At 36.5% G+C, this 25,569-nt stretch overlaps 1 protein-coding gene and 1 long non-coding RNA gene across 6 annotated transcripts in view; one reads left to right on the forward strand and one right to left on the reverse strand.

Moving 5' to 3' along the window:
- The first annotated feature begins 1,019 nt into the window (after nt 1-1,019).
- Nucleotides 1,020-25,569, forward strand: part of Hgf (hepatocyte growth factor) — a 65,945-nt gene continuing 41,395 nt past the window's right edge. Inside the window, exons 1-7 of one of the 5 annotated variants that reach the window (NM_001289458.1) lie at nt 1,020-1,169; nt 1,398-1,543; nt 8,484-8,649; nt 12,312-12,424; nt 14,272-14,386; nt 20,017-20,159; nt 24,434-24,554. In NM_001289458.1, the coding sequence (NP_001276387.1) occupies nt 1,453-1,543; nt 8,484-8,649; nt 12,312-12,424; nt 14,272-14,386; nt 20,017-20,159; nt 24,434-24,554 (749 nt within the window). In that variant the 5' untranslated portion in view covers nt 1,020-1,169; nt 1,398-1,452. Of the gene's footprint in view, nt 1,170-1,397; nt 1,544-8,483; nt 8,650-12,311; nt 12,425-14,271; nt 14,387-20,016; nt 21,470-24,433; nt 24,555-25,569 lie in introns of those variants that run through there. The other 4 variants (NM_001289459.1, NM_010427.5, NM_001289460.2 and 1 more) reach the window with 4 other exon arrangements.
- Nucleotides 1,384-14,612, reverse strand: Gm31113. The gene is made up of 3 exons (XR_389763.3): nt 14,427-14,612; nt 4,516-5,026; nt 1,384-1,710 (listed from the first exon to the last, which is right to left on the reverse strand). It is a non-coding gene; the product is annotated as a predicted gene, 31113 (long non-coding RNA).

Below are 25,569 nucleotides of genomic sequence, written 5' to 3' on the forward strand. Positions count from 1 at the left end.
TGTCTCTGCAGGTGGCTGTAGCTATGCTGGAGGAGGGTGAAGAGATCTGCCTTTGCTGGTGGAGGTGGAGAAAGGCCACCCTATTACTGACTTTCATCTTGCCCTTGGGTACCTCTGTATGGCAGCAGGCAACTCTCCAGTAGACAATGTCTCACATTCTGTCGACTTTCCCTTTCTCTAAAGAGGTATTAGTTCCTTTGGGTATCTATCTCAGAAATACAGAGGTATCTATTCCTCAAAATCTATTAGAGACACAGTACTCTATCTCTGACACATCAGAGCACCCTCCTGGTGTTGTAATAAAAGGAGAAGTCTGGACAATGATCTCACCAAAACGTGATACTCATGGATTTGAGCACCCCCTGCTTCCTCCCTCCCTGAAGACTGTGTGATGCTGTGGGTGTGTGTAGGAGAAAAGAGGTTAAGACGTCATTTAGGAATTAAAATAGTCCAACGGGTCTCAAGTGAAAGTCTTAGTGCATACATACTGACGTGTGAACATGTGTAACTGTACACAAGGTCAGAAAGACCATTATCTATTTGCTTGTCAGGGAGATGCAAAGTGCCATGTCTATCCCTTAAGAGAAATTATCAACACACACATCAGAAAACAGACATTTGAAACATTTATTTGGGATCCTTTTGCAGTGGTTTGGGGTAGCTCTTCTGAGGAAAGCTGCCATGCTGAGCCCACTAGACTGGGCAATTTTCTGGCCTGAAAACCAGGGTGTTTTTGTTTCTGGTGCTATTTCTTCTCATTCGTCAAGGCCCCACGCTTTTCTTACCTGCCCTCTTTCTACCTGGGCTCTGCCACCCCTGACTTCCTTTCTCTGCTCTTACTGTCTTTAAAATCCCGGGAAACTGGGGTCAGTGTTCATCCCTGAATCTCTCCAGCACTGCAAGCTCGCAGACTATGAGCTGGGGCTCATTTGGCAGAAGGGCTGCTCCGCTCTCTTCTTATGCTGCTTCCCCTTCCTCTTTTCCCAGATAGATATGTAAACACATGCATTTTCCTGTTCAAACGGGGCGAATTGGTGTTCTGCCTGTGCCTTGACTTAGCGATTGGGCTGAGCCTTGCTCCTCCCTTCCCTACTCGGATAGGAGCCACAAGGATCTGGAGCTCCAGCTTCCAAATTGCAGCTGGCCTCGGGCCAGGTGACCTTTGCTTTGTAAGTTTCTTTCTGGGAGGGGGAGTGTGTGGAGGGGAGAGCTGGGATCTGTTGCTTGTTGGGGGGGGGGGGGTTGAGGAAAGGAAGGGGCTGGAAGAGAGTAAAGGGCTGTTGTTAAACAGTTTCTTACCGTAAGAGGGAGTTCAGACCTAGATCTTTCCAGTTAATCACACAACAAACTTAGCTCATCGCAATAAAAGCAGCTCAGAACCGACCGGTTTGCAACAGGATTCTTTCAGCCCGGCATCTCCTGCAGAGGGATCAGTCTGCTCGAACTGCAAGCATGATGTGGGGGACCAAACTTCTGCCGGTCCTGTTGCTGCAGCATGTCCTCCTGCACCTCCTCCTGCTTCATGTCGCCATCCCCTATGCAGGTAAGTTTACTTCTGCTTCATGGAGATTGGGGTTGCTTTAAGTCTCCTTCTGACCTTGCTCTTTCCTTCCAAGAAGCTCTCTGCCCTATTTCCAGCATCCTTTCTTAATTCCATGTGTGGTGTGGGCTTTCAAACCTCTCATTATGCTTTCTTTTGACATTCCTTTTCTGTTTGAAAAACATTTAAAATAATTAAAATCTCTCAGTGATACCCCCACCCCCCACCAGGCCCCACCTCATTTAGCCAAACAGTCCAAAATTATGGGATAGGAATGAAGTGCTAACACTGGCTGGAACTTTGCTGGTTTGGCCAAGTTTAAAAACGGAGACAGATTCCGAATTGAAGAGAGGAGAGTGATGGTCAATCTAACCAGGGACTCATGATTTCCCCAAAGGCGAATTTTCTGTAAGTGTCCATCCAGTCAACCTTCAGGTCCAAATTTTGACATTATGCAGGTCTTCATTTGGAGGAGACAGATTAAAGCTCTGAGTACATGCATGTTATAAAAATGAAACAGAAAGCTTTCCTTCCAAGCTCCCCTTCTGGGGGTGGGGGTGGGGGTGGGGGTGGGGTGGGGGTAGGGGATGTAAGGATGATCTCTCTTGCTGCTGCAGTGCAGGGAGGAACACTTATGTGATTTGGATTGATGCAGCAGAATTGTCCCCCTGTCTTCCTGGGATTTGCAGATCAAGGAGGAGACTCTTGGACTTGTTCGGATTTCCTGGGCATTTAGGGATCTCATCTGCTGGTGTAGGAAGTTATCTCTTATTATCAAGAGTTGAGGAAACATCTGTATTTAGTTGTATTACTATTGTAGTGGCTGGCCTGGCTTGCCAGTCTGAGAAGGCAGTGAACTTTGGGTAGACACGGAAATAAAGATTGTAATAAATGCACAGCTAGCAGATAGGTGACCTTTTAAGACTGGGAAAATAAAGAAACAGCCTCATGATTTGAGATAAGTTAACTATAATATTTATCACACCTCTGATCGAGTATCTGATGCAATACAAGAAGTAGCTAGTGCTAATAAAAATATTGAACACACCTGTTTTTCTGTGCTGGGAAGTGATTCCTTGTAGAATAAAAGACACTTTGGAAAGGGTCCTTTGAAACCATGTAGGCAAAGATTCTTGAACAAGTGGAAAATAACTTAAAGATATGTCATATCAAGGTTGATATTTACTGTGGCTTATTTAAGAGTGTCAGTCTAAGTTTTAATCTTGGTCCAGTTTGCTGGTTTCCCTTTCCAAAGATTAAAGTGCTATTCCATTGAAGTATGGTTACCTGAGCTGAGCTGAGCTGAGCTAATGTAAGATTTCAGTTCGGAAAACCCAAACAGTAGATCGACCATAGACAATGTCTATTTATTTTTTGGCGTGCGTTACACAGTTTTGGCAGGAGATATACATTTGTAATTGTATTTCACTTTGGCTAATGTTGAAATGACTGCGTTTCCTGAGTGTAGAGAGAGTGGCCTGAGAGTATGCTGGCAGGCCAGGGGAGGCCCATTGGGAATTACAGATAAATGTTATGAATAATTTCTGAAATGGATAATGCTAAAATTGTCATCAAAAGAGGGGCTGCATTTGCTGTGTTTGCAACCATGTTTTAACAGTTTTCATGTTTTAAATAACTCCCATAAAAAAGACAGGTAGCTTTCTTAGAATATGTAATGAGAGTGTGTTGTTTGAATTTTTGTTTACTATTGAACAGTTTGTTGTTATTCATATTCTTCATATAGTAAAAGAATGCTCTGTTATGCTAACAGTCATGAATAGAAGGCATTAATTATATAAATACATTGTTAGGTTTTTTTCAGAAATATTTGGTGTGAACAAGCCCAACAGTTTAAATAGTTGATCTACTATATAGTGTTATTCTCCTTTCACTCACACTAAATGTTCTAAACAAATATTAAATACTCTGCTAAATAAAATTAAGCATTAAATGACTACCTGATGTATATATAGGTCTTGAGGGATGCAAGATTGAACAAACGAGAGAGCAACCTGCACATAGTGCTAAGAGAGACGCTGGAAAGTACAATTTCCAACTTCTGATTAAGACCCACAGTTTTTGATTTATTTGACACACGAAAACTGAGGTTTGAACATCTTAATTTTATCTTTGGTACTGAACTGAATTAGTTCAGTTAATTAAGGAACAGAATTGAAAGGTTTATATCCTAAGTGAATGAATTATGTAATTTTTTTCCTTATACCGAAGCTGGCAGCAACACTGCACTCATCTTAAGCATAATTTTGAAAACTTGTTTGACTATGTTTTAATAACTAACCAACATTTTCAAGTAGCAAAACAAAACAAAATTTCAGTGTTAGAAAATGTCCATTACTGCATATTTGAGAGTTTATAAGTTGAGTGTTCAAGCCACAAAAGGCTAAGAGGTGTGAGGTACCCAAGTCAAGTTTGAGACGATTAGTCACAGCATGAGTGGCACCCTAGTCAGGAGATGGCACGTTGTCTGAAATGCAGATGTAACAAAGTTCAAGAGAAGCCCCAAGAAGATCTACAGATAGCAAGTAAAGGTCACCTTTTAGGGCTGGTTTACTGGTCCCTAGTGTCAGGAGAGACTGTGGTAAGAAAAGTAAGATGGGAGAAAATGGTAGCACTGAATGCCATGCTAAACCAAGTGGTCTCTGTAGTGAGTATTGCAGGCAGCATCTGACTGTTTTGTAGAAACAGGACACTAATAGTTCCACTCCAGGGTGGTTGCTTTCCTTGCTGTGTGGTAAAGAGTTGCAGGCAGAGAAGGAAAGAGGAGACACTGAACAGGATGGGGCATCTACAATAAGGAATTCCAGAAAAGGAAATAGAAAAGGGGAAGACTTCAAAGCTCACCATGATCAATTTATTCTATATAATATCCTAGAGAGAAAAATTATGTTGCTTCTTAGCTGCCAATACTTGATCTAAATCTACCAAGTCTCCTCTGTGTCATTGTCTTCACTTACCATGAGGTTAGCTTCTCCTAGGGGGAGTACATTACTGTCAGAGTGAAGTCTGAATCCTAGATAATAACAGTGGAAACTGCAGCATCTTTTAGGGATCCTTGTCTTTAGGGGTTAAAAATCTCCAGTCACAAACCATTGCCTCCTCCCTTCAATTACTTGTAGACTTTCATCTTAACATCTTGCCAGTTCAAACTGTTAATCACGAATCATGTGGGTAGTTTTTTCAGTTATGGGGAACCAGATTCCTGCTTTTTCCACACCGTGCAAATCCTTGCTTTGCATGAATTTCCTTTGAAGTCCATGGTTCTTCCACACAGAAGAAAATATATGAGGTACTGAGAGAAGCGAGTGTGAGGCCCAGGGACCAGAGGGAGAAATGTGTCTGTCTTCAACCACCTTGATATGTTTGACCCTGTTTTCTGTTTATAGCTTTTCACCAGAATCCTGATGGTCTCAGTTCTAAAATAGAAGACTTCAGGTTCTTCGAGAAACATAATTCCAGAATGTTTTCCTAAGCTCGAGAAGAGAAAGGAACATAATTTAAAATATTGGATAGCTAGACAAATTTACAGTGCTTTCTTACCCTTTGATTTTATTTTAATATTCTTGTTTATAAACTTGAGCTAACAAACACATTAAAAATAGTTGACACAGATCTGACCCAAACATACTTCTGATTTTTTTTTCTGCAAATTAAGATTTAATTTCTTAATTGCAGTAAAGCAAGCATCAGTTGACACTGGCTGAAGAGATAGTGAAATCTATTTTCAGCAAAAGAGTCTTTTTCAGATGCTGACTTTGAATGACTTCTATTTTGATTTTTTTTTCTCTTATTGAAGAAGTAATTAGTTTTATAGATGCATGAATTAAATGATGTATAGTAACTTTGAACATTATAGTTTTGAGTCATTAGTTACTGGTCTAGTATAAAGTACTGAGTTACAAGGGGAAGCTCACATGTCCCAGTGTGGAGGGATGCTTGGTATCTGGTTGTGATTGGTCCATATTAGCTCTGAAGTGCTGGCGTTTCTACTTACTATGCAATAAAGGGAGATTAGGGATTTATTTAATTTTCTGAATGTTTTTTGATCTTTAGTCATGGAACACTTATTAGCAAGCAAGAGTAGCTTGTTTTATGAGGCAAAACCATACATTAACACATTTCAATAGGACAACTGAGGATCTGTGAAACTAATCAGAGCCAATAACTGCAGAGGCCTCTTTCCTAGGCAACAGTTTTCACGCTCACTTTTATGGCTTTGACTGGAGGCTCTGTTTTGAATGATAATTACCAAAATGCCTTAGGAACTTAATGTTTATCATTAATAATTTTGAAATTATTTTTATGTTCTTATTTTACACTTAGACACATACAAAAACATACATAAGACCAATGCCTATTCTTAGCTGGCAGAATGGCAGAATTCATCTATCTATTTGTCTGTCTATCTATCTATCTATCTATCTATCTATCTATCTATCTATCTATCATCTATCCATCCACCCATCCATCCATCCATCTATCCATCTATGTATATATATATAATATATATACATATATGTATAAATTATATGTTTATACATATATGTATATGAATTGTATATATTGCCTATATTGTATATATACAATATTGTGTCTATACACTATGCATATATATATACAATTCATAAATGTGTTAATATTATATATGTTATACACACATTATATATATATACATATATATATATATATATATATATATATATATATATAGTCAACTTTGGATAAAGTTGTTTTAAACATAGATTTTTCTCAATGTATGCTCCTATCACAGAAAATATTTAAATTTATAAGAAATTTTCATACTGTGAAATATTTAGGAGTGCCAAGGAAGTCATGAGATAAGGTCACAGAAAGAGAAACTCATGAGAGAAATTTATATCCCTCTTTAACAAGATTTTGTGACAGTCATGCCAATCTTCAAAATATGCTTTCCTCTGTTGTAAGAAAAACAAGTTACATCAGAAGTTAAGTGATGAAACTTTAAAAATAATACCAAAATTCTAAGAAAAGTCCATTTTATTCCAATTGCTAATTGTATATTCAATATTTACTTAAGATTATAGTTCAAATAATTCTACTTAATCTAACTTTTCTTTTACAAATGAAACAATTGATACCTTGAGATTTCATGTAAATTAAACAAAGTCATTTGGCAAGTCAGTATAAATGCCATTTTACTATGATTTTCAGTGATATGGAACAATTTGGACCCCACACTTTTTAATATACTACCAATAACACTTAAGGACATATTACAAACTATTAACAACATGCCTTGAATAAGATTAAATAACATAAATAACATAGGCTAGTTGGTTAAATTTGTACGTCAAGTTTTTTTTAAGTGTAATCTCTTATATCATAACAGTCGTATCTTATAGGCCAAGGACAGGCATCGCTCCAGGGATTGGTACCAGACTTTTGGAGACTCTGTTATGGAGTTTTGCAAAGAAATAGGAATTTAAAGAGTTGCGTGTTTTCTCTCTTTTATTGTGACTTCAGGTTAGGATAGACATTAATGAGCAGCATCTGCATGCCTAGTAAACTAACTGGAGCCAGTCGTGCCTGGCAACCAGAGTACAATGCCATTCTTGATACGTATTTCACTCTGGTAGCCATGTTTCCCACTTTTCTGCACAGAGAGCTGCCTTTCCTTTTCTTGACACATTTCACCACATGTAAAGACCAGGAATGCATTTCCTGCTGTGGCATCCAAGCTTCTTTTCAGCTGATAGCTCTGAAGCAAATCTTCAGGAAATGTTTATAAATCACATTTCCACATACATTCTTAGCAATTCTTAGATACAAGATGACATTGCATGTGGTGATGAGTGTTAGCTCCAAAGCCGGGTCTCTGCCTTTCCAACCTGAACTCACTGGAGTGGTTAATTAATTTCTCCCTATGTCTTTACTTACCTCTGGTTGAAAATAAATGTATCAAACCACCATCGTGACAAGAGCCATTATACCAACTGACATGTAGATGTGTGGCTCCATACTTGTTATACAATAGCTGCAGTCTAATAGATAATTGATCATTAGGACTTTGAATAGAATTACATTGGGGTGCCTTTAGGAAATTGAGAATAAGTGAACATGTTCTTGTTACTTTCAAATTATACATAAATTGAAAAACTTTAGGTTTGTTGTTTCTGTTTTGTGGTTTTATAGTAAGTTTCATGCTACCTAGGGTTCTTGTCCATTCATGAAGAAAAATGGTATTGCTACATTAAAGGATAAAGCTTTACATACATTTGATTTACAATGTTTAGCTTGATCGCAACACAGTTTTATGAAACTGAGAAATAGTGTCCCAAACACTGAATAAATTTTTGTACAAAAATAAAAGGAAAGGAACTAAAATATGTATAGTGTGTTACATTTAAAGAGCAAGCCAGAAGAATTTGTCCACTGAAGAGCTTTAAATGATGTTTTGCACTTGTCTTTGGATAGAGTTACCTAGTTAGCACTGTAACTTGCATAAGAAACCACTGTGGGGAATGAATAGTTTAATTACAAAGCGTCGTATGCTATGCTTCTGGCACTGAAACTTGATTCTATGTTGTCTGGAGAACAAAATTTCTTTAGGGTGATCCTTGTCCTAATTTAAAAATAATTATTCTTTAGGGTTATTTATTCTTTGGGGCTGAACCTTGTCCTAATTATTCAATACATCCTTCATTTGAAGAGACATAGATTAATGAATTTACATAGCAACTATCTGTATTTACATAGTTGTAATGCTCATCTCTCTTGCTCTTATAAATCCTCACCCATATCTACCCTAACCCCCGCAGAGGTATATTGTGTTGTCCTATGTCCTATAAAATCATTATCTTAAAGATGTTCCTTAAGGATTTTTCTCCTCTGTAATCATTAAAAAAACATTTCTTTCACATCGATTCTTTAATTTTTGTATTGATAGAAGGACAGAAGAAAAGAAGAAATACACTTCATGAATTTAAAAAGTCAGCAAAAACTACTCTTACCAAGGAAGACCCATTACTGAAGATTAAAACCAAAAAAGTGAACTCTGCAGATGAGTGTGCCAACAGGTGTATCAGGAACAGGGGCTTTACGTTCACTTGCAAGTAAGTCACCTCACCGTACTTACTGAATGCTTCTCACATGAAGTAAGTATGCAATGGACATACTTTCTCTTCGTTTTTGGTAGTCAACACAACCAGTCCTTTAAAATAAATTTGAGTCTAGCTTTAACTCATTAGAACAGAGACAGAACTCACTCACATGGAGTGAGTATGGAAGGCTCGGAAAACTGTCTTCCAAAGTACACAGTCACTTTGGCTATAAATGGGATTGACTTTCATCTTTATCATCATCATCATTATCATTTTTATTATTATAAAATATTGTGTCTTTTGTTTCCTTCTGTAGCAGAGCAGTGCAAGTGTTTTCTGGATAGGAACTGGGCAGCAGCCAAAAGCTACTGCAACTTACATCATCTCTGTAGGGATTTCAATAAAAGGTGTTGAGAGAATTATATAAAAACCTAGAGTGACTGGTGTCAGCAGCAGAGACTGCTTCAAAGAGGTTAGGGCACAGTGATGGGAAAGGCTTGCTGGGAAGTGATGGAGCCATCGAGAGGCTCCAGTGGCTTCAGGAAGTGAAGTTCTTATCATTTGATAGCTCCCCTTACTACCTTGCCATTGATCTCAGAGGGAAAAGCTTCCAAGTTTGAAAGAGCAAGGTGAAAATTTCATCCTAGTATTCTTCCAAATAGCCATAAGAACATATGTGTCCTGAACTAGGTATGGTGGTGAATCTTATAATACCAAAAACAGTATGCAAATCAGTAGGAGTTCAAGATTAGCCTGGATTACAAAGCCCCCCCACCCCACCCCGACACCATCCATATTTATTCTTGGTTTATTTTCTATTTTCTTTTGTCCCTTAAAAATAACATTGTGTATTTGGGTGCTGGAGAGATGGTTTGATGGTTAACAGCACTTGATGCTCTTGAAGAGAAATGAATTGGTTCCCACATCAGGGACCTCATCACCACCTGTAATTAGTTCCAGAGTATCTGATGTCGTCTTTTGGCTTGCAGAGGCATCTATGCACATGCTCTTACATATACTCTTGTGATAATAAATACAGTGTTAACAAAAGATTATGTGGCTGAAATATATCAGAGTGTTGGGTGTTTTCTTAGAATGTATGAGGCCCTAAATTTTACTCATAGTATTTAAAAATGAGCTTTTTTGTAATAATTTTATTAGTGTTTGATTTTTGCATATTCTATTTTCACAGTGGCTTTTATGAGGATATAGAATTCAGTGATTTTATGGGGAGAGATTCCCATCTAGTCTTCTGTCTCGAAGAAATGAGGATTATGGGTTTGTAGGGAAGGACATGGTCACAGAAGGTCTTCAGAAGGCTTAGGCAGAAGAAAGACTATCTTGTTTCTATTTTTAAATCCAAACTGTCCCTCTCAAGAAGATATTTTCTGGCAATGGCAGTGGGAATTGGATTTGTAAGCTTATCCCTAGGATAATTGTGTTTCATTCTGACTTTTGCGTAAAAGCCTTGAGATTGGCAAAAATAAAACAGGAAAGATTTCTCTCAATCACCATTGGAGCTATGTAAATTTATGGAGACATTCTGTTGGCAACTGGGTTGAAGTTGAGACTTCCCTCCTCTGAGTTTAAGGGTAAAGGGAAAGCAACAGGAGAAGTACAGTTGATTATGGATTTCAGATGCTGAGCTTAAAAATTAGGCTAAGGTAAATTTAGAGAAAAACTGAACACAGGGACTGTCATGGTCCTACACACTTCATATAGAAGTGTACATAATTTGGAAAAATACATTTTTTTCTTGAAGGACTATGCTTTTATATTGTGAAGAAAGCAAAAGTTCCATAGTCTGGAAATTGGGCCCACTTTTGTGGTTGAAATTTCTTAAAAAACAAAGTACTTTGGGACATTTGTCAGTTTGTTTTGGAGAATACTTACAGGGATGGTGGGGACAATGCACATTGACATCTTCCACGAGAACATATGTTACAAACATATTTTTTTTATTGATAATAGCTTTTGAAATAAAATGTGTATTCAGATTAGCTTATTTAGGGAACATAGCATCCTTACGGTTGGATTTCCATTCTTTTTATTAACTTTCACATTCTATGACTTACCAAACAAGGGTATCTATCGTATAGTATGTGACAGTTTCAGATTTTTCTTTCCTAAGATACTTTTTTTTAGGGGGGGGGGGTTGAGACAGGGTTTCTCTGTATAGCCCTGACTGTCCTGAAACTCACTCTGTAACCCAGGCTGGCCTCGAACTCAGAAATCAGCCTGCCTCTGCCTCCTGAGTGCTGGGATTAAAGGCATGTGCCACCACGCCTGGCTCCTAAGATACTTTTTAGGGGTGGCGATTTGCCTAATACATTTTTTTTTCTTGAAATTTTCTTCTCTGTTTACAATGTATCTTGGTTATATTGAGTTCCAGGACTTCCCGGCTCTTCTCAGGGTCCCCAGGCATCTTCCTGCCAAATTAATTTCATTAAAAAATAAAACCCACTGAGGTCAATTAGTGGTACTTATCTATGGGCATGGCTGTGGAAGCATGGTCAATCTACTAGTGACCACACTCCTAAAAGGAAAATGAACCTTTCTCCCTTGTCAGCCATCAACTGGCAATAGTGCCTCAGGTAAGGGCACTTTGTCAGGAGTTATCATTCCATGCTGGACTTGTCAACTGGCTTGGTCTTGTGTAGGCAGGAGCAGGAGCTGCTGTGAATTCCTGTGTGGACAAGCCAGGTTGTGTCCGGGGACAGCATTTCACATTCCTCCTCCTCAGCCTTCTCCTCTTACCTTCTCCCCTCCTTTTCCAGGATGTTTGTTGAGCCTTGTGGGGAGGGCGGCCAGGTTCCTGCAGTTCCTTATTCTCTATCCTTTTGAGTCTGTGCATGGACCACTGCCTGCTTCACTAAGAAGCTGCTCCAGCTGAGAGTGAGAGCACCACAGAGCTATCTGTGTTCAGAGCCTGGGTACTCGTCCTAATGCATAGTAAGGAATACCACTGCAGCTATTTTATTTTATGGTAGGATCTAAGTCCTTATCCATGCTAGGAAATCTCCCCCATTGTCACATATTCCTAGCCATTTTACATTTTGATTTGAGGCAGTGTCTTGTGAAGTTGCTCATGTCTGCCTTGAACTTACTCTGTAGCCTATACAGGCCTTGAATACATTTCTCCAATCTCAGCATCCCCATAGTGGGGATTACAGGAGTACATCACCAAACCCAGAAGATATTTCATTTTAGAATATATTTGTATGCTTAAAAACTTTGGAAGCTACTTATGATAACTCAACTAAATCATTTGCATATAAATACAAACTTCCAACTAACTGGGACCTTTTAAAAAATAATAAAAGCCTTTAGAAAGAATCTAGGTGGTTGTTGTATGTAATAATTTACTTGTTGAAACCTTTATTTTTTTCTATAAGTCATTAAGAAAATGTCAAAACTTCCCACAGAGTCTTGATCTCGTTTTCTAATCTTTACCTACAAAATCTTTAGTTTGTCTTTCTTTGCTCCTTTGAAATAGGACACACACACACACACACACACACGCACACACACACACACACACACACCACCCTTCACTGTATTTTCATATGTAATAATGCCACATTCTATATGTCTTCCTTGGAAAACCATGTACTCATTTAAAAAAAACTGTTAGGTTATTATATTCCTTATTTTCATTCAGCTCTCTTTTTCAGGGCCTTCGTTTTTGATAAGTCAAGAAAACGATGCTACTGGTATCCTTTCAATAGTATGTCAAGTGGAGTGAAAAAAGGGTTTGGCCATGAATTTGACCTCTATGAAAACAAAGGTAACTGCCTTCTTCCTAAACATTCAATAAAGAAATGAGGGATAAGATATTCTTGGTACTCCTTGCCACCCAGGTCTTTGCTGTGGATGTTTTGGTCAGATTCTGATTTGTGCCACAGTCATTGAATAAGACTGAGGAGACTGGAGCCTTGACAATATGATGACTGTCAGTGAAACAACTTAGAGAAAGGAGATGCTTTCTGGACTTCCCTTCAATTAGTTCCCTCTCCCTCGTCAGCTTGTCTTTTGTGCATGTTCTTCATATTATAACATGTCATTTAGGCTACTAGATCAGGGTACCTCATAATGTGGCAAACTGTAGGATTAAGATAGTATTTAAGTTATAATGACTTAGTATAGCTCATGTCATAATGGTTGTTGATAACAGAGCATGGACATTTGGAGGGAATAAGTTAAATTCATATAAACATGCTTAAAAACTGGTTTGAATGATGAGCTGGAATTGTTAATTTATCAGTTACATGGTGTCATATATGAATGATTTGGTATATGAAGTATTTATATAATTTAATAGCAAAACTATATTAATGAGATAATTATAGAATAGTAAATATACATTTTACAAATTAAATATTTTACCATGTGAAATAGCAATTATGAATTGAATTTAAGACAATAATCCTTTCTTATTTGTTTTCTTATAAGAACCTATTATTTCCCATTGAATTAGAATATAGATGCCAAATATAGACATTTTATGCCAATTGCATGGATATTTAAATAGAAGCTAATAGTAGAAAATAGGAAAATTTTACATATCTAAACAATCCCACACATCTGAAGTCTAATTAGTGATCAATCATGAGTCCTTTTTAATTCAGTCTTCTTGTTGGCTAGCTGCATATCCTATTGTCTGGTAGCTAACATTCCCCTGGTTAGAATTTACATTATGAACTAACCAGTACCCTGGAGCTCTTGACTCTAGCTGCATATGTATCAAAAGATGGCCTAGTCGGCCATCACTGGAAAGAGAGGCCCATTGGACACACAAACTTTATATGCCCCAGTACAGGGAAATGCCAGGGCCAAAAAAAAAAAGGGGAATGGGTGGGTAGGGAAGTGGGGAAGAGGGTATGGGGGACATTTGGGATAGCATTGGGAATGTAATTGAGGAAAATATGTAATTAAAAAAAGGTGGAAAAAATAATTTAGTTACTTTACAAACTGAGCTGTTAATAGATTAGGGGGAATAATAATCCAATGTAGTTATACTATGCACACACACACAGAGACAGAGAGAGACAGAGAGACAAAGAGAGACAGAAACAGAGAGACAGAGACAGAGAGACAGAGTCAGAGAGTTAGAGTCAGACAGAGACAGGGAGATAGAGATATATTGAGAAAAAGAGAGGGAGACAGAAAGACACACACAGAGAATAAAAGAACAAAAGAAAACACACCCACACAATTTTACTGAGCTAGATAAGACAAATCAGTCTTATTTTTTTTATTTCAGAGTTTAAAATAGATTTTAAAAGTTACTTACATTTTGTTTTTAACATTTTCTTAGGTTTATTTATTCAATCAAGTCACCATGGCTTACCCGTAGCTTAATCCAAGTTAAGGATAAAGAATAACCTGAAGTTAGATTGTATCATGTATTCAAAATAAGAATTTGTGTCTATGTGATGTGTTTGTTTTGTATTATTCTGAAATGTGTTATGTTAAAAATACTAGGAGAAGCTTTAAGCCAGAACTTTCAGTGTTATTGGAAACCGTTTACATAAGTTAATGACTTACAGGCTTAAGTGGATTCTTATTTTATTTCTCCACTAAGAACAGCATGTGTTTCACATAGTTCTAACATTTTTCTCTGTTATTCAATAGACTATATTAGAAACTGCATCATTGGTAAAGGAGGCAGCTATAAAGGGACGGTATCCATCACTAAGAGTGGCATCAAATGCCAGCCTTGGAATTCCATGATCCCCCATGAACACAGGTAAGAACAGCATGAAGAAAAGAGGGTCAGTCAACCTTACCTGTCTGCATATGAACAGGCACGCACTTGTTCTCTAGAATAGCACTTAGCCATCACCACTTAGTCAATAATGTTGAATTACACGAGGCCCAAACTTGCATGAATGCAGGATTGATTGGTATAAGCAGATTTTAACAAATATTATTTATATCTGGTCTAACATTTTTAACCTCAATGTCTCAACTTGTAAATGTTATTGGAAATGAATCTTTTGCCTTTGAGAGGGTACTATGACTTCATAGGGAAGTGATAGACCTGTGATCTCACAAAGGGTGTTTTTAAACCTTGGTAGATCTCAGCTTTGGCTGCTTGTTAAAATGGCCCAATGCAAATCTTGGAAAGTCCTACTACCCAAGATACAAACAGACCAATGAAATGAGAACCTCCCGAGTAGGGGTTGGAATAAGTCTCCAGGATATCTAGGGCTCCTTGATTCCTTCTAAAGTGCCAGTAAAGCTGAGACCCACTAGTCCAGACTCTTTTAACACAGGTTGACCAGTGGTCTCATTTTTATTCTAACCTGTTGCCTAAAGTTTTGAGAAATACTTTTTTCTTGGACACTAGAAAAACAGAATACTTGAAGATCGAAAAAGACAATATCCATAGGCTTATGATATTTTAAACATCATGGAGAAAATCATAAACATTTTATAAGCATTAGCGAACTCAATGTGTCCATGGTCTCCAGATCTACTTTCCTAATCATTTTAGTAAGAACTCAAATACTTTAAAACAACTTTACCTGGTTAGAAGCTTGATTAGAAGGTTTAGTTTACCATGTTCAAGGACGGAGTAGACAGTTAAATGGACTAGTTCCTGCATTCCTTAAAGAAATAGCACAGTGGATAGTTTTATGTTCTTAGTTCTGGGTCATACAGTGGTGGTAAGGGGCATTAACTTAGTACAAGTCTGGTGAGTTTCATACATCCAGTGTGTGTAGCAACCTTTCTTCACGAGATTGTGCTTCTATTCATAATATACACGCTGTGATATTGTCTGTAATAGAAAAAGATCATATTCATTCCTTTCTACTTTTTCAAAGCATATATTTGCAAAATGATTGATTTTGTTTTAGCAAGCAGATATTAATTAACCAATTGACTCGTGTATAAATAAAAGTTAAGTTCTTCCATGCTGTAATGAAACCTTTGGCCTTTACCTTACGGAACCTAGCCAGTGACTATCCAAGTTGGTGAGTTCTGTAGTATTTCAGTAATAGAAAGCAACATGTTTCCAATTTGTTAGAACAGTTATAAATAATACCCCTGAAACATTGAATTATATCTAGCTTAGAATGCAAATAACACAACTAGTTTTGTTCTCCCTTAGGGATGTGCATACTGAAGAAAACCCACTGGTTTCATAGGTAGACCTAAATTTTCAAAAACAAAGGAATACTACCAAAATGAAACATGGAATTATATCTAGCTTAGAAAGCAAATAATACAACTAGTTTTGTTTTCCCTCGGGGTTTGCATACTGAAGAAAACCCACTGGTTTCATAGGTAGACCTAAATTTTCATAAACAAAGGAATGCCACCAAAATGAATCCTCCCTTACAGCAGGAGAGTGTGCTGGACTCCCTAGTACAGGTTTCATTTCAATCCAAATTCACTACCAGATTATTAGTAAATGTGAAATAAATCTCCCTGGGAACTAGCTTTCCTATCCAATCAGGTATTTTGCCAAGGAACATTTTCTTGTAATTTAGAAGTATACAGTGGAGAATATCTTGTATGTTATTTAAATACGTTTTTATTTAATGAGAGCAATATTTAATTTTCATCAATTAGCAGTTATATTAGAATAGCTTCATAACAGTTTAACTTTTAAATTAGGTGCTAACTAAAGATTAATTTTATGGGCAATGGAAAAAGAAACATGTTTTTGTCTAGCAGAGTGATTTATTGTTGACTGTCTAAATAGAAATATTTTATAAATGGCTTAATGGAAAGATGATGATAGATGTTGAAATTAGTATAAAGCTTAACAGAAAAATCAGGTGACCCGATACCTGCATCTATACCCTTCACTGGCCTCCTAGCATTCATTAGTGAAGCAGATGATAGAATAGATCAAGTTTCCTACAAATACAGTTTATATTAAAATAGAGAAAAAAGGAGGGGGAACACCCAGAAGATCTAGTTTATGGTTTAGAATATATTTGGATATAACCCAGTTTTAAGTATTTTTTTTCACTTATCTCTCTTAAAGTTTGCTAACAGCAAGGACAGAGATAAAAATAGCATCTGTGTGAATAACAGCTCAGTACAGGCCCCACAGCCTTGCACAAACCCTTTGCGTAACACATTCTCAAAACATTTGTCTAATGAGCACCAAGTGGAAGAGTGAGCGAGGCTTCTTGCCCTGGCTGAACATGGGATATTGAAGATAATCAGACTGAACACCTTGCATGTAAAAGAAAGGCAGCTGGTTTGAGGAAAAGGTAAAAAACACCACATAATGAGACGAGAAGCTGTTTAGCCTCTTTTTCCGAAGGAAGAATTTGATGTGAATTGATTCATAATTAGAAAAGCAATCATATCTCTTCTCTTCATTTTCTGATTTCACCTTCAGTGAGAATTTATTTATTTTTCTTTTTTTGGTTATCTTTGGTTTAAATTTCTGTTTTTATTCTCTGATTCTTCCTACCTATATATTTTTAAAACAAAACAAAACAAAACAAAACAAAAAGAGGAACAAAAAAACTATGGCATTGCTTTTTCACAACATATTTTTTTTCTACTCTAAGTCTCACATGTAAATCCTACCTCCATCTCTCACTCTCTCTGGAACAATAGTCCTTTAAAACTCTAGATAGCGAATAAGGATATATTAAACATGATCTTAGTCACTATTTTATTTTTATTTTACTGGACAATTTCATTTTATGGTTTGAAAGTTTTTTTCCTTTTATTGAAAAGAGATGCTTATTCTCACACATTATATTCTGATTAAGCTTTCCCCCTCCTCTCAGTTCCTCCTCTTCTTCCTCCATCCAGTTCCACACCCTGTCTCTCATTGGAAAACAAACAGGCTTCTATGAGATAATAATAAAAATAACAAAATAAAATATAATAAAGTAAAACAAAAATTATCACATCGGAGTTGGACAGGGAAAACAAACAGAAGGAACAGAGCCCAACAGAAGGCACACAAATCAGGGATCTACGTATTTGCACATTTGGGAATCCCATAAAACACTAAATTGGAAATATGTATATGTGGAGATCCTGGTACAAAATTGTGCAGGCCCACTGCATGTGGCCTCAGTCTCTGGAATCACTAGTGTCATAAGTAAAATAATTTTAATAAATAGCTGTCTGGGGAAATTCATTCTCACATCAGCCAGGTGATGTATCCATATGAGACAATGATTACGACTACTTTCTCTGAATAGATAGTTACAAGAGAATTTTCTTAAATAACTTTGACTGATGAGTTACTTCATCAAATATACAAAGCAAATGACAGATTCATTTCTGCTAGAGAAGTGTCCTGTTACAAATTTATTATAACATTTGGGAAAGTGCCAAAAAATGAAGTAAAATATATTTTAGGCAATAATACAAACACAAGATATATACACAAAATTCTAAATGATGTGCTATGGTAAAAAAAAGAAAAATGGCTTATCTTTTAAAAATTGATTCTTCTTACACCTCTCAAAATTATCATCCTAGCTTCTGTCAGTCACACGACCTAAGGTGAAAGACTCTTTCACCTTTTGTCTTGCGCTAGGATACTTCTGTGTCACAGAGTTATATTAGATTTTCAGATATTTTAGGTGTATATATTAGGTTGATCTCAATACACCCCGTGACCACATGACCTAATGCTTTATTTCTATGTCTTCTATTTAAAATGCTGATGAAGCAAGGGTATAAAAAACTTTATTGAGATATACTTTACAGTTGCTTAATTCTTACAATGCTAGTGTGGTTCCTTGCACATGTTTAGTAATATTGTAGAATTGACTATTTAATTTTGATCACTGATTTATTTGTTGAAAAAGTCAGAAAGTTCCTTAGTGCTCTGACAATAGCTTTCCCTTGCAAAATGTTGCTTGGACTATGATTTCAGTATTCCTTCTGTGGTTTAGCATCTCTATTTTTAAAAAAAGATTTTCTTCTTATTTTCCTTTTTGATTAATATATCATAACTTTAAGTGTAGCATGCGATATTTTGATCCACACATATGACCAGTTCAGGATAGTTAGCATATCCATTTCCTAAATAGAATGTCACAGGAAAGAAAACACATTTGAAACATCTTTACTGAGAGATCTTTTATCTTTGGATTCATGTAGAATTCTGAGGCTAATAAAAGTAAAAACAACTTTTAGCAAAAACCCAATTAACTACTTAATATATGATTGGGTTCAAAAGTTTTACCTGTATTGCCTATTTCGGAATGCTCCTCCCTGATGTTTTTGTAGCAGAGAAATATAGCATCCAATATTGCAAAAAAAAAAAAATAAAATAAATAAAAGACGTTCTTTCACCTTTTCTCTTGCTGTAGGATACTTCTGTGTCACAGAGTTATATAGATTTTCAGATATTTTAGGTGTATTTATTAAGTTGATCTCAATACACCCAATGACATACACTTGTGTGTTAAAATTGAGAACACCAAATCTTGATCTCAGCCATCATCAAAAATTTTTAAAGAAAACAAGCCATTTGTTTCTTTGTTATGATAATAGCAATGGGTAGAGTGTGCTTGATTATAGTTAATATGGTTGGCATTTGTCAAGTGACACCTACTCATCATCTCCTAGTCCTTTTCAAAACAACCATATGAAGTCTAAGTTGTTACAAGCTCAGGGTTTTCCTAGTGAGCTAAGGCTTTGGGGCAGTTAAAGTATGTGCTGTGGTCTCACAAGTCATAATGGGAAAGAACTGAGAGTGGTTTTTAGGCTTATTTTGTTCCTGGGTCCTTTATGCATTCTATATCATAATCTTTTTCTCAGTTGTGAATATTTATGTGTGTGTTTGAGGGGAGAGAGAAAGAAACACACACACACACACACACACACACAGAGAGAGAGAGAGAGAGAGAGAGAGAGAGAGAGAGAGAGAGAGAGAGACAGACAGACAGACAGACAGACAGACAGACAGAGACAGACACAGAGAGTTCCTCATGAGGAGCAGAGTATACAAGCATTAAATGTGACCCTGGATCATCAGTGTAAGGGTGATGTGGCGAGCCAACTGCAGAGATGGCTCAGTGTTTCCTAGGTAGCCTTGTCTGAGCATGTGTTGGTTGTGATTGGATTGTTGAACTAGTACTTTATAAAACACAATTGTATTTCAGAATATTTGGTATTGAGGAAATTCAGAGGCTAGTAATTATTAATTTGACTTGGGATATAGAAGTAATCAGTGAGCTAATGCTTTGGAGGGCTTAAATTAAGGGCTGGGTAAATTAGAATAAAATTCAAGTATTTTAAGAATATTGGATAATCGAAGTACAACTACATGAGATAGAAGAGTTTCTCTACTTTTGGGAAAAAGCAGCTAGTATAATTACTAGGTCAACACTAACGTTGCATGCTCTTATACTGTGATGATTATCATTTTAAAACTAGCTTTTTGCCTTCGAGCTATCGCGGTAAAGACCTACAGGAAAACTACTGTCGAAATCCTCGAGGGGAAGAAGGGGGACCCTGGTGTTTCACAAGCAATCCAGAGGTACGCTACGAAGTCTGTGACATTCCTCAGTGTTCAGAAGGTAAATGAACCTGAATATCACATGGGGTGCTACCCCGACGTGTAGAACTGTAACGTGTATTAAAGGCTAACAACTGTGAATCAGTTACAATGACTACGCTGTTCATTCAAGTGCAAGTATGGCTAGTTTTGGCGTGTTCTCTCACATTGTGTCACAAATCTGTGGTCGGCAGATTCATGTAAGATTATAGAGCCAGTCACCAATGTGAATGTCACTTGCAGCTGGGGTCATGTTTCTGGGAAAGGAACTATGGGCCTGTACCTTAAGCAAGCCTACCTCTCATTCTGCCCCCATAGACCGCCAGGGAGGACCTGGAGTCTAGGCCAACCTTTTGGGGTCACGTATAAGATATCTTGCATATCATATATTTACATCGCATTTCGTAACTGTAGAAAATTACAGATATAAACTTTAATAATTTTACGGTCAAGGATTCCCACAACATGAGGAACCACTGACCTAGATAAAATAAGTCATTTTGGTGCTGCTTATACAGCATCTGCCTCTGAAGAAATGGGATTAAATCAGCTCTGATGTGTCACAGCCCAGGCTGTATAGATTCAAGAGACAATATGTCAGGGCTCATTGAACTCAGCATTTCCCTGTGATTTTGGTGAAATGTGACTGCAACCAAGGGTGAGACATGATTGAAATACAGTACCATTCAAAACGATATCTGAGGAGATTAAGGCTTGGATCCCAAAGTGCCTGGAAAGCCAGCACCTGAGCCACGTTCTCACCTCTTGCACATTGTTTTCAGTGTGAAAGAGTTTTATATTTGCTTTTGCACTGGAACACTGAAAAAAAAAAAAAAACCAGCAAGCTGCTAGAGTGACCATTTTGGCATTGTATACAGTTTTATTTTTCTCAGTTATTTGGCGGTGGATTATGCTGGGTTTTTCAGTTCTGTGGAAACTCCTATGATCTCACAAATTCAAATGAAACACAGATTAAATTATTTTCAGATTTATTAGGGTGTTGAAGTACTTGGGGAAGAGGCTTCTGGAACCCTGTCCATTTTTACAATAGGATATCATACCTGTTTATTAATCAAGTATTTTCTATATCTTCCATGAATATCCATTTCATATCATGTTTCTATTTATCCCTTAACAAGTAAAGGCATTGTTAGCTAATTATGGAGAAGCTGATTATGTTTGTCATTGGTTAAGTTAAATCCTTGACCTCATGTGCTACAGATAGTTTGTCTCTGTAAATTCTTACTCTCCACTCCATGTCATATTCTGTTCCCTCCAACACCTTCATTGTTTTCTTTTCTTTTAAAAATAATAAACTTATTTGTGATAACATTATGAATAAGTCTGTTTTGTATGACTAAGTCTGTAATTCATATTTGACTCAAAATTACACATGAAGAAAATAAACCCTTACTTTCAGGGAAATCTCTACAATCATGATTTTCTGAGACTGAGAATCTTTGGCAAGTTTATTTATTGGTTTTGTTTGGCGCGAGAAAGTATTTCTGAGGGCAGGCAGCTTTTAAAAACTATACAGCCCAACTCCTACATTACCTTCACAGTTCTTAATGGGTTGTGATTTCAACACTCCTTTTTTATGAAATACATTGACATTTATTCTCAGAGGTAATGTTTAAAAAAATTTCTAGAAAGAAGTGTTTTAAAACACTCCCATTTTTAGTTATCCTTAATAGAATGTATTTCCTTAAAAGTCTTAATAATTTGAGGTCATGATACATCTTGTAGAGGAAAACATTGTTCATTAGTGTGAAAGACATGTGATACTCTTGGTCACCCTGTCACTAAAAGTTGCAGATAAGCACAGAGTTCTGAGAACAGGAGAATAAACCTTTAGGAGAAATGAATAGATAACTGCCCCATGGGCTAATCACATTCCAGGCAACAAGAGTTGAACGGTAGAGTTTTAAATTTGATCTAAAATGAGGCAGGATTTGTATGTATTTTAATGAAGGGAATTCAAAATAAGCAGCATTGTCAATACACCCATGAGCAATAGGGATGTTACAAAGAATAAAAACAATATACATATGATGTGAATAGAATTAGGAGAAAGAACTCAAAATCCATTGCTTGGACAATATGATGAGTTGGCTGTCTCTGTTATTCAGTTAAATTTATTAATTATGAAGCAGCAAGTTAAAAGATTACCCCATCATGAATGAGTTAGTAATTATCAAATAGCCTTATACATTTGAAATTAAGTAAAATCCCATGATAAAATTTTGTTTTGTATTTTTTAAAAGAGGGACTTAGGCCTCTCAGAAGACGTGTTCATTTTCTTTACCACCAACAATGGGCTTGCCTTCTAAAACATAACATTATTTTCTTTCAAATTGTTCCTGTATCCTGTGTACTATATCAATTTTTACCTAGATTTTAATGCCTAAGAAAATCTACTTTCCTAAAAACTATTACTTCATATACTTAGAAGTTTCGAATAGATCACAAGGTGCTGCCCCGAGTCAACAGCATCAGTATCTTCTGAGACCTTATCACTAATAACCTAGCCCAAACCTGCTTAACAAGGATTTGACCTTTAAAGGTGATTTTAATGCACATTAAATATGGAAGCACATTGATCTACCACATTCACTCTGGAAAGTAGTCATGTTATATGGTCATTAATTTCATCTATGTAGTAATTTTTTCCTAATGCTATTAAAAATCTAAGTCTGAAAATATTTTATAATAATTCCCACAGAAATGCTTCCCAGAAAATAATTATATTCAATTTTATTAGCAGACATATTATTACAAACTGCAGAAACCAGTTATGAGTAGTACATTACAATGGAATTTGGACATTTGGGAGGCTTATGTATTATGTGAAACTAAACTTAGGTAATCTACTTTTTTTTTTAACTAAATACAAAGGAGCAAACAACAATAATGAATGCTGCACCATTTTCATTGAAAACATCAAACCTCACTTCCCCTTAAATAAATGGGGATCACTAAATAAATTTATTCCATTCATATAGAAAACTACACTGTGGTGAGGCATAGCCTATATGGAGCCCTTCAGTGTGGAAACAGCATGGTTAGCCTGAACATCCTCCTTCAGCTCTCACAACACCCTCGTTTACAGTGCAGACGCTTCCTGATTGTATCCTGGGCAATCTTCATATCACATGAAAGGAACTGAACTGGTCCCTTGTCTTACTTCAGAAACTATCCTATATGAGAAGAAAGTAGATGAACCAATCCAATGTAGAAATCATATATTCCGGACAGTGAATAGTTAATGTCCTGTGACATTATAAAAGTAAACATTTCAAAAGAAAACATCATTCTCGAGTCACATATCAAAACATTCCCAATATTTAGTAGGCAAGAATTCAGTGGATTAATTAATTATAACATTAATATCTTTCCTCACTTCAGAGAAAGTTAGATGATCAGTGCTCACGAGATACAAATGATGTGTGTGGGGAAGTTGGCCGGATTCGTAGGCGAGCCAAGCAGTGATTTATTCCGCAGGATGCTTGCTGTGCTACAAATCAACCTTCTGTTTGAGAAATCTCATTTGCAGCTAGTTGATGTGACTCTGTTCTCAGTGTGACTTGAGACCAGCCAGAGGTGAACAATTAATTAACCCACAGAATCATCAGTATGATCCTGCATAATTAGATCAGCTTATACATTTTTAAAAGAGTGGGTGCGCGGAGTTCAGTAGCAGGTCATCTTCTCTCCTAAGGTAGGTAAGAATGTTAGCTTGCCCACCTACTCAGCATGAACATTTACTAACAGAATGGAGATGTAATTATGTATATAAGTTTAAGTTGTAGCAGACCAATTGTCTGGTCTCTTAAGTATATCAATTCTTAATGGACTGTTATAATATAATATATACTCAGTTGAAGTCATAAGATCTTGTATGTGTTCACATGGCAAGTTGACAGAAAAGTACTATTCTATTCATGATATAGACATTGAGATCTTGCACAGTAGTTCATGAGGGAACATTCTGTAATTGTCTATCTTATATGTCCAATTTTGATGTATTTTAAATAATTATCGGAAATTAGGTAACATTCTGTCCTTATGCTAAATCTGTATGGCACTAACTTAAACATATTTATATTACATGATATATTCCATAGGTATTACTTTATACTGCTATTTATGGGTATAAGATCCCAATTTAAAATTAGAATGGTATATACGGCTGTATGATCTTTAAAATAATGAACTAATTTATTGTCCTTTAAACAGAACAGTGGTCTTGCTTTTGCTACCAGAAACAATTAACATAGCATATTTTAATTTTATTAGTTGAATGCATGACCTGCAATGGTGAAAGCTACAGAGGTCCCATGGATCACACAGAATCAGGCAAGACTTGTCAGCGCTGGGACCAGCAGACACCACACCGGCACAAGTTCTTGCCAGAAAGGTAACATCTCACCAGATCTTGCTCCCATAGATCTCTTTCTTCACCAACTGCTGTTCATTCTGTAACAAAGAACCATGGAAAATCCCTTTCTGTGCTTTCCTTTTGGGACACAGACAGATAATGTGGAATTAGCCTTAGTATTCTGGCTTCCGCCACGCCTGCTGGAGGTTTTGGGTTTGCAGACAATTATCTTGGGCTGATAGGATTTATGAGCAGATATTTGAGCACTGTAGCTTCACTTTTAATTGAGTTGCTGAAGTCAAGAAGATTTTGAGCAAAACTGACAGTGAGGTGCAGATCAGAAGCAGTAGCAGAAGACTCCTCTTGTTTCCCATAGCAATAAACAGACAAAAACAAAACAAAACAAAACAAAACAAAACAAAACAAAACAAAACAAAACAAAACAAAACAAAACAAAACCAGCCTAATGTGGCTAATAAAGTGATGGCTATAGTGATCGGCCAAGCCTTTCAGCAGATAGTATATTACTAAATACAACCAAGTCCCATCTGGCGTCTTCCAGATACCATGTCTAATACCTTAACCTAGTTCATGCCCACAAAAAGAATGATAATACAAACAATCTGCTGTCTGCTTTAACTTCATATATTTTAAAATTGCTAACAGAAACATTTATTTCATGTGAAATTTATGAATTAGAAGAAGAAAAATGGAATTAATTTTATAATAAAAAATTAAGATGAAAATAGAGTAGTCTATTTCCATCTTCCTTTGGAAATTGGTATAAATTGGTTTTTAAATATTTTCTCATTTTGTTTGTTTATTTCTTTTTTTTGTTTTTGTAAATAGAATTTAAACTCTTTTTCAAGAATGCATGTCACTCCTTTTAAGTAAGAACAGAAAGGATATGGTAGCAATTAAATTCCAATCACCAGTTCAGGACGCTGCGAATTTAATGGGAGGTGAGATGTGGAGAAAGTGGTGTGATGGAGTTTGTCTCTGCTCTGGTGGAGGTGAGGGCATGACCTAGCGAGGCTCCATTTCCAACACTGAG

Source organism: Mus musculus, chromosome 5 (genome assembly GCF_000001635.26).
Source record: "Mus musculus strain C57BL/6J chromosome 5, GRCm38.p6 C57BL/6J".
Lineage (NCBI taxonomy): Eukaryota > Metazoa > Chordata > Mammalia > Rodentia > Muridae > Mus > Mus musculus.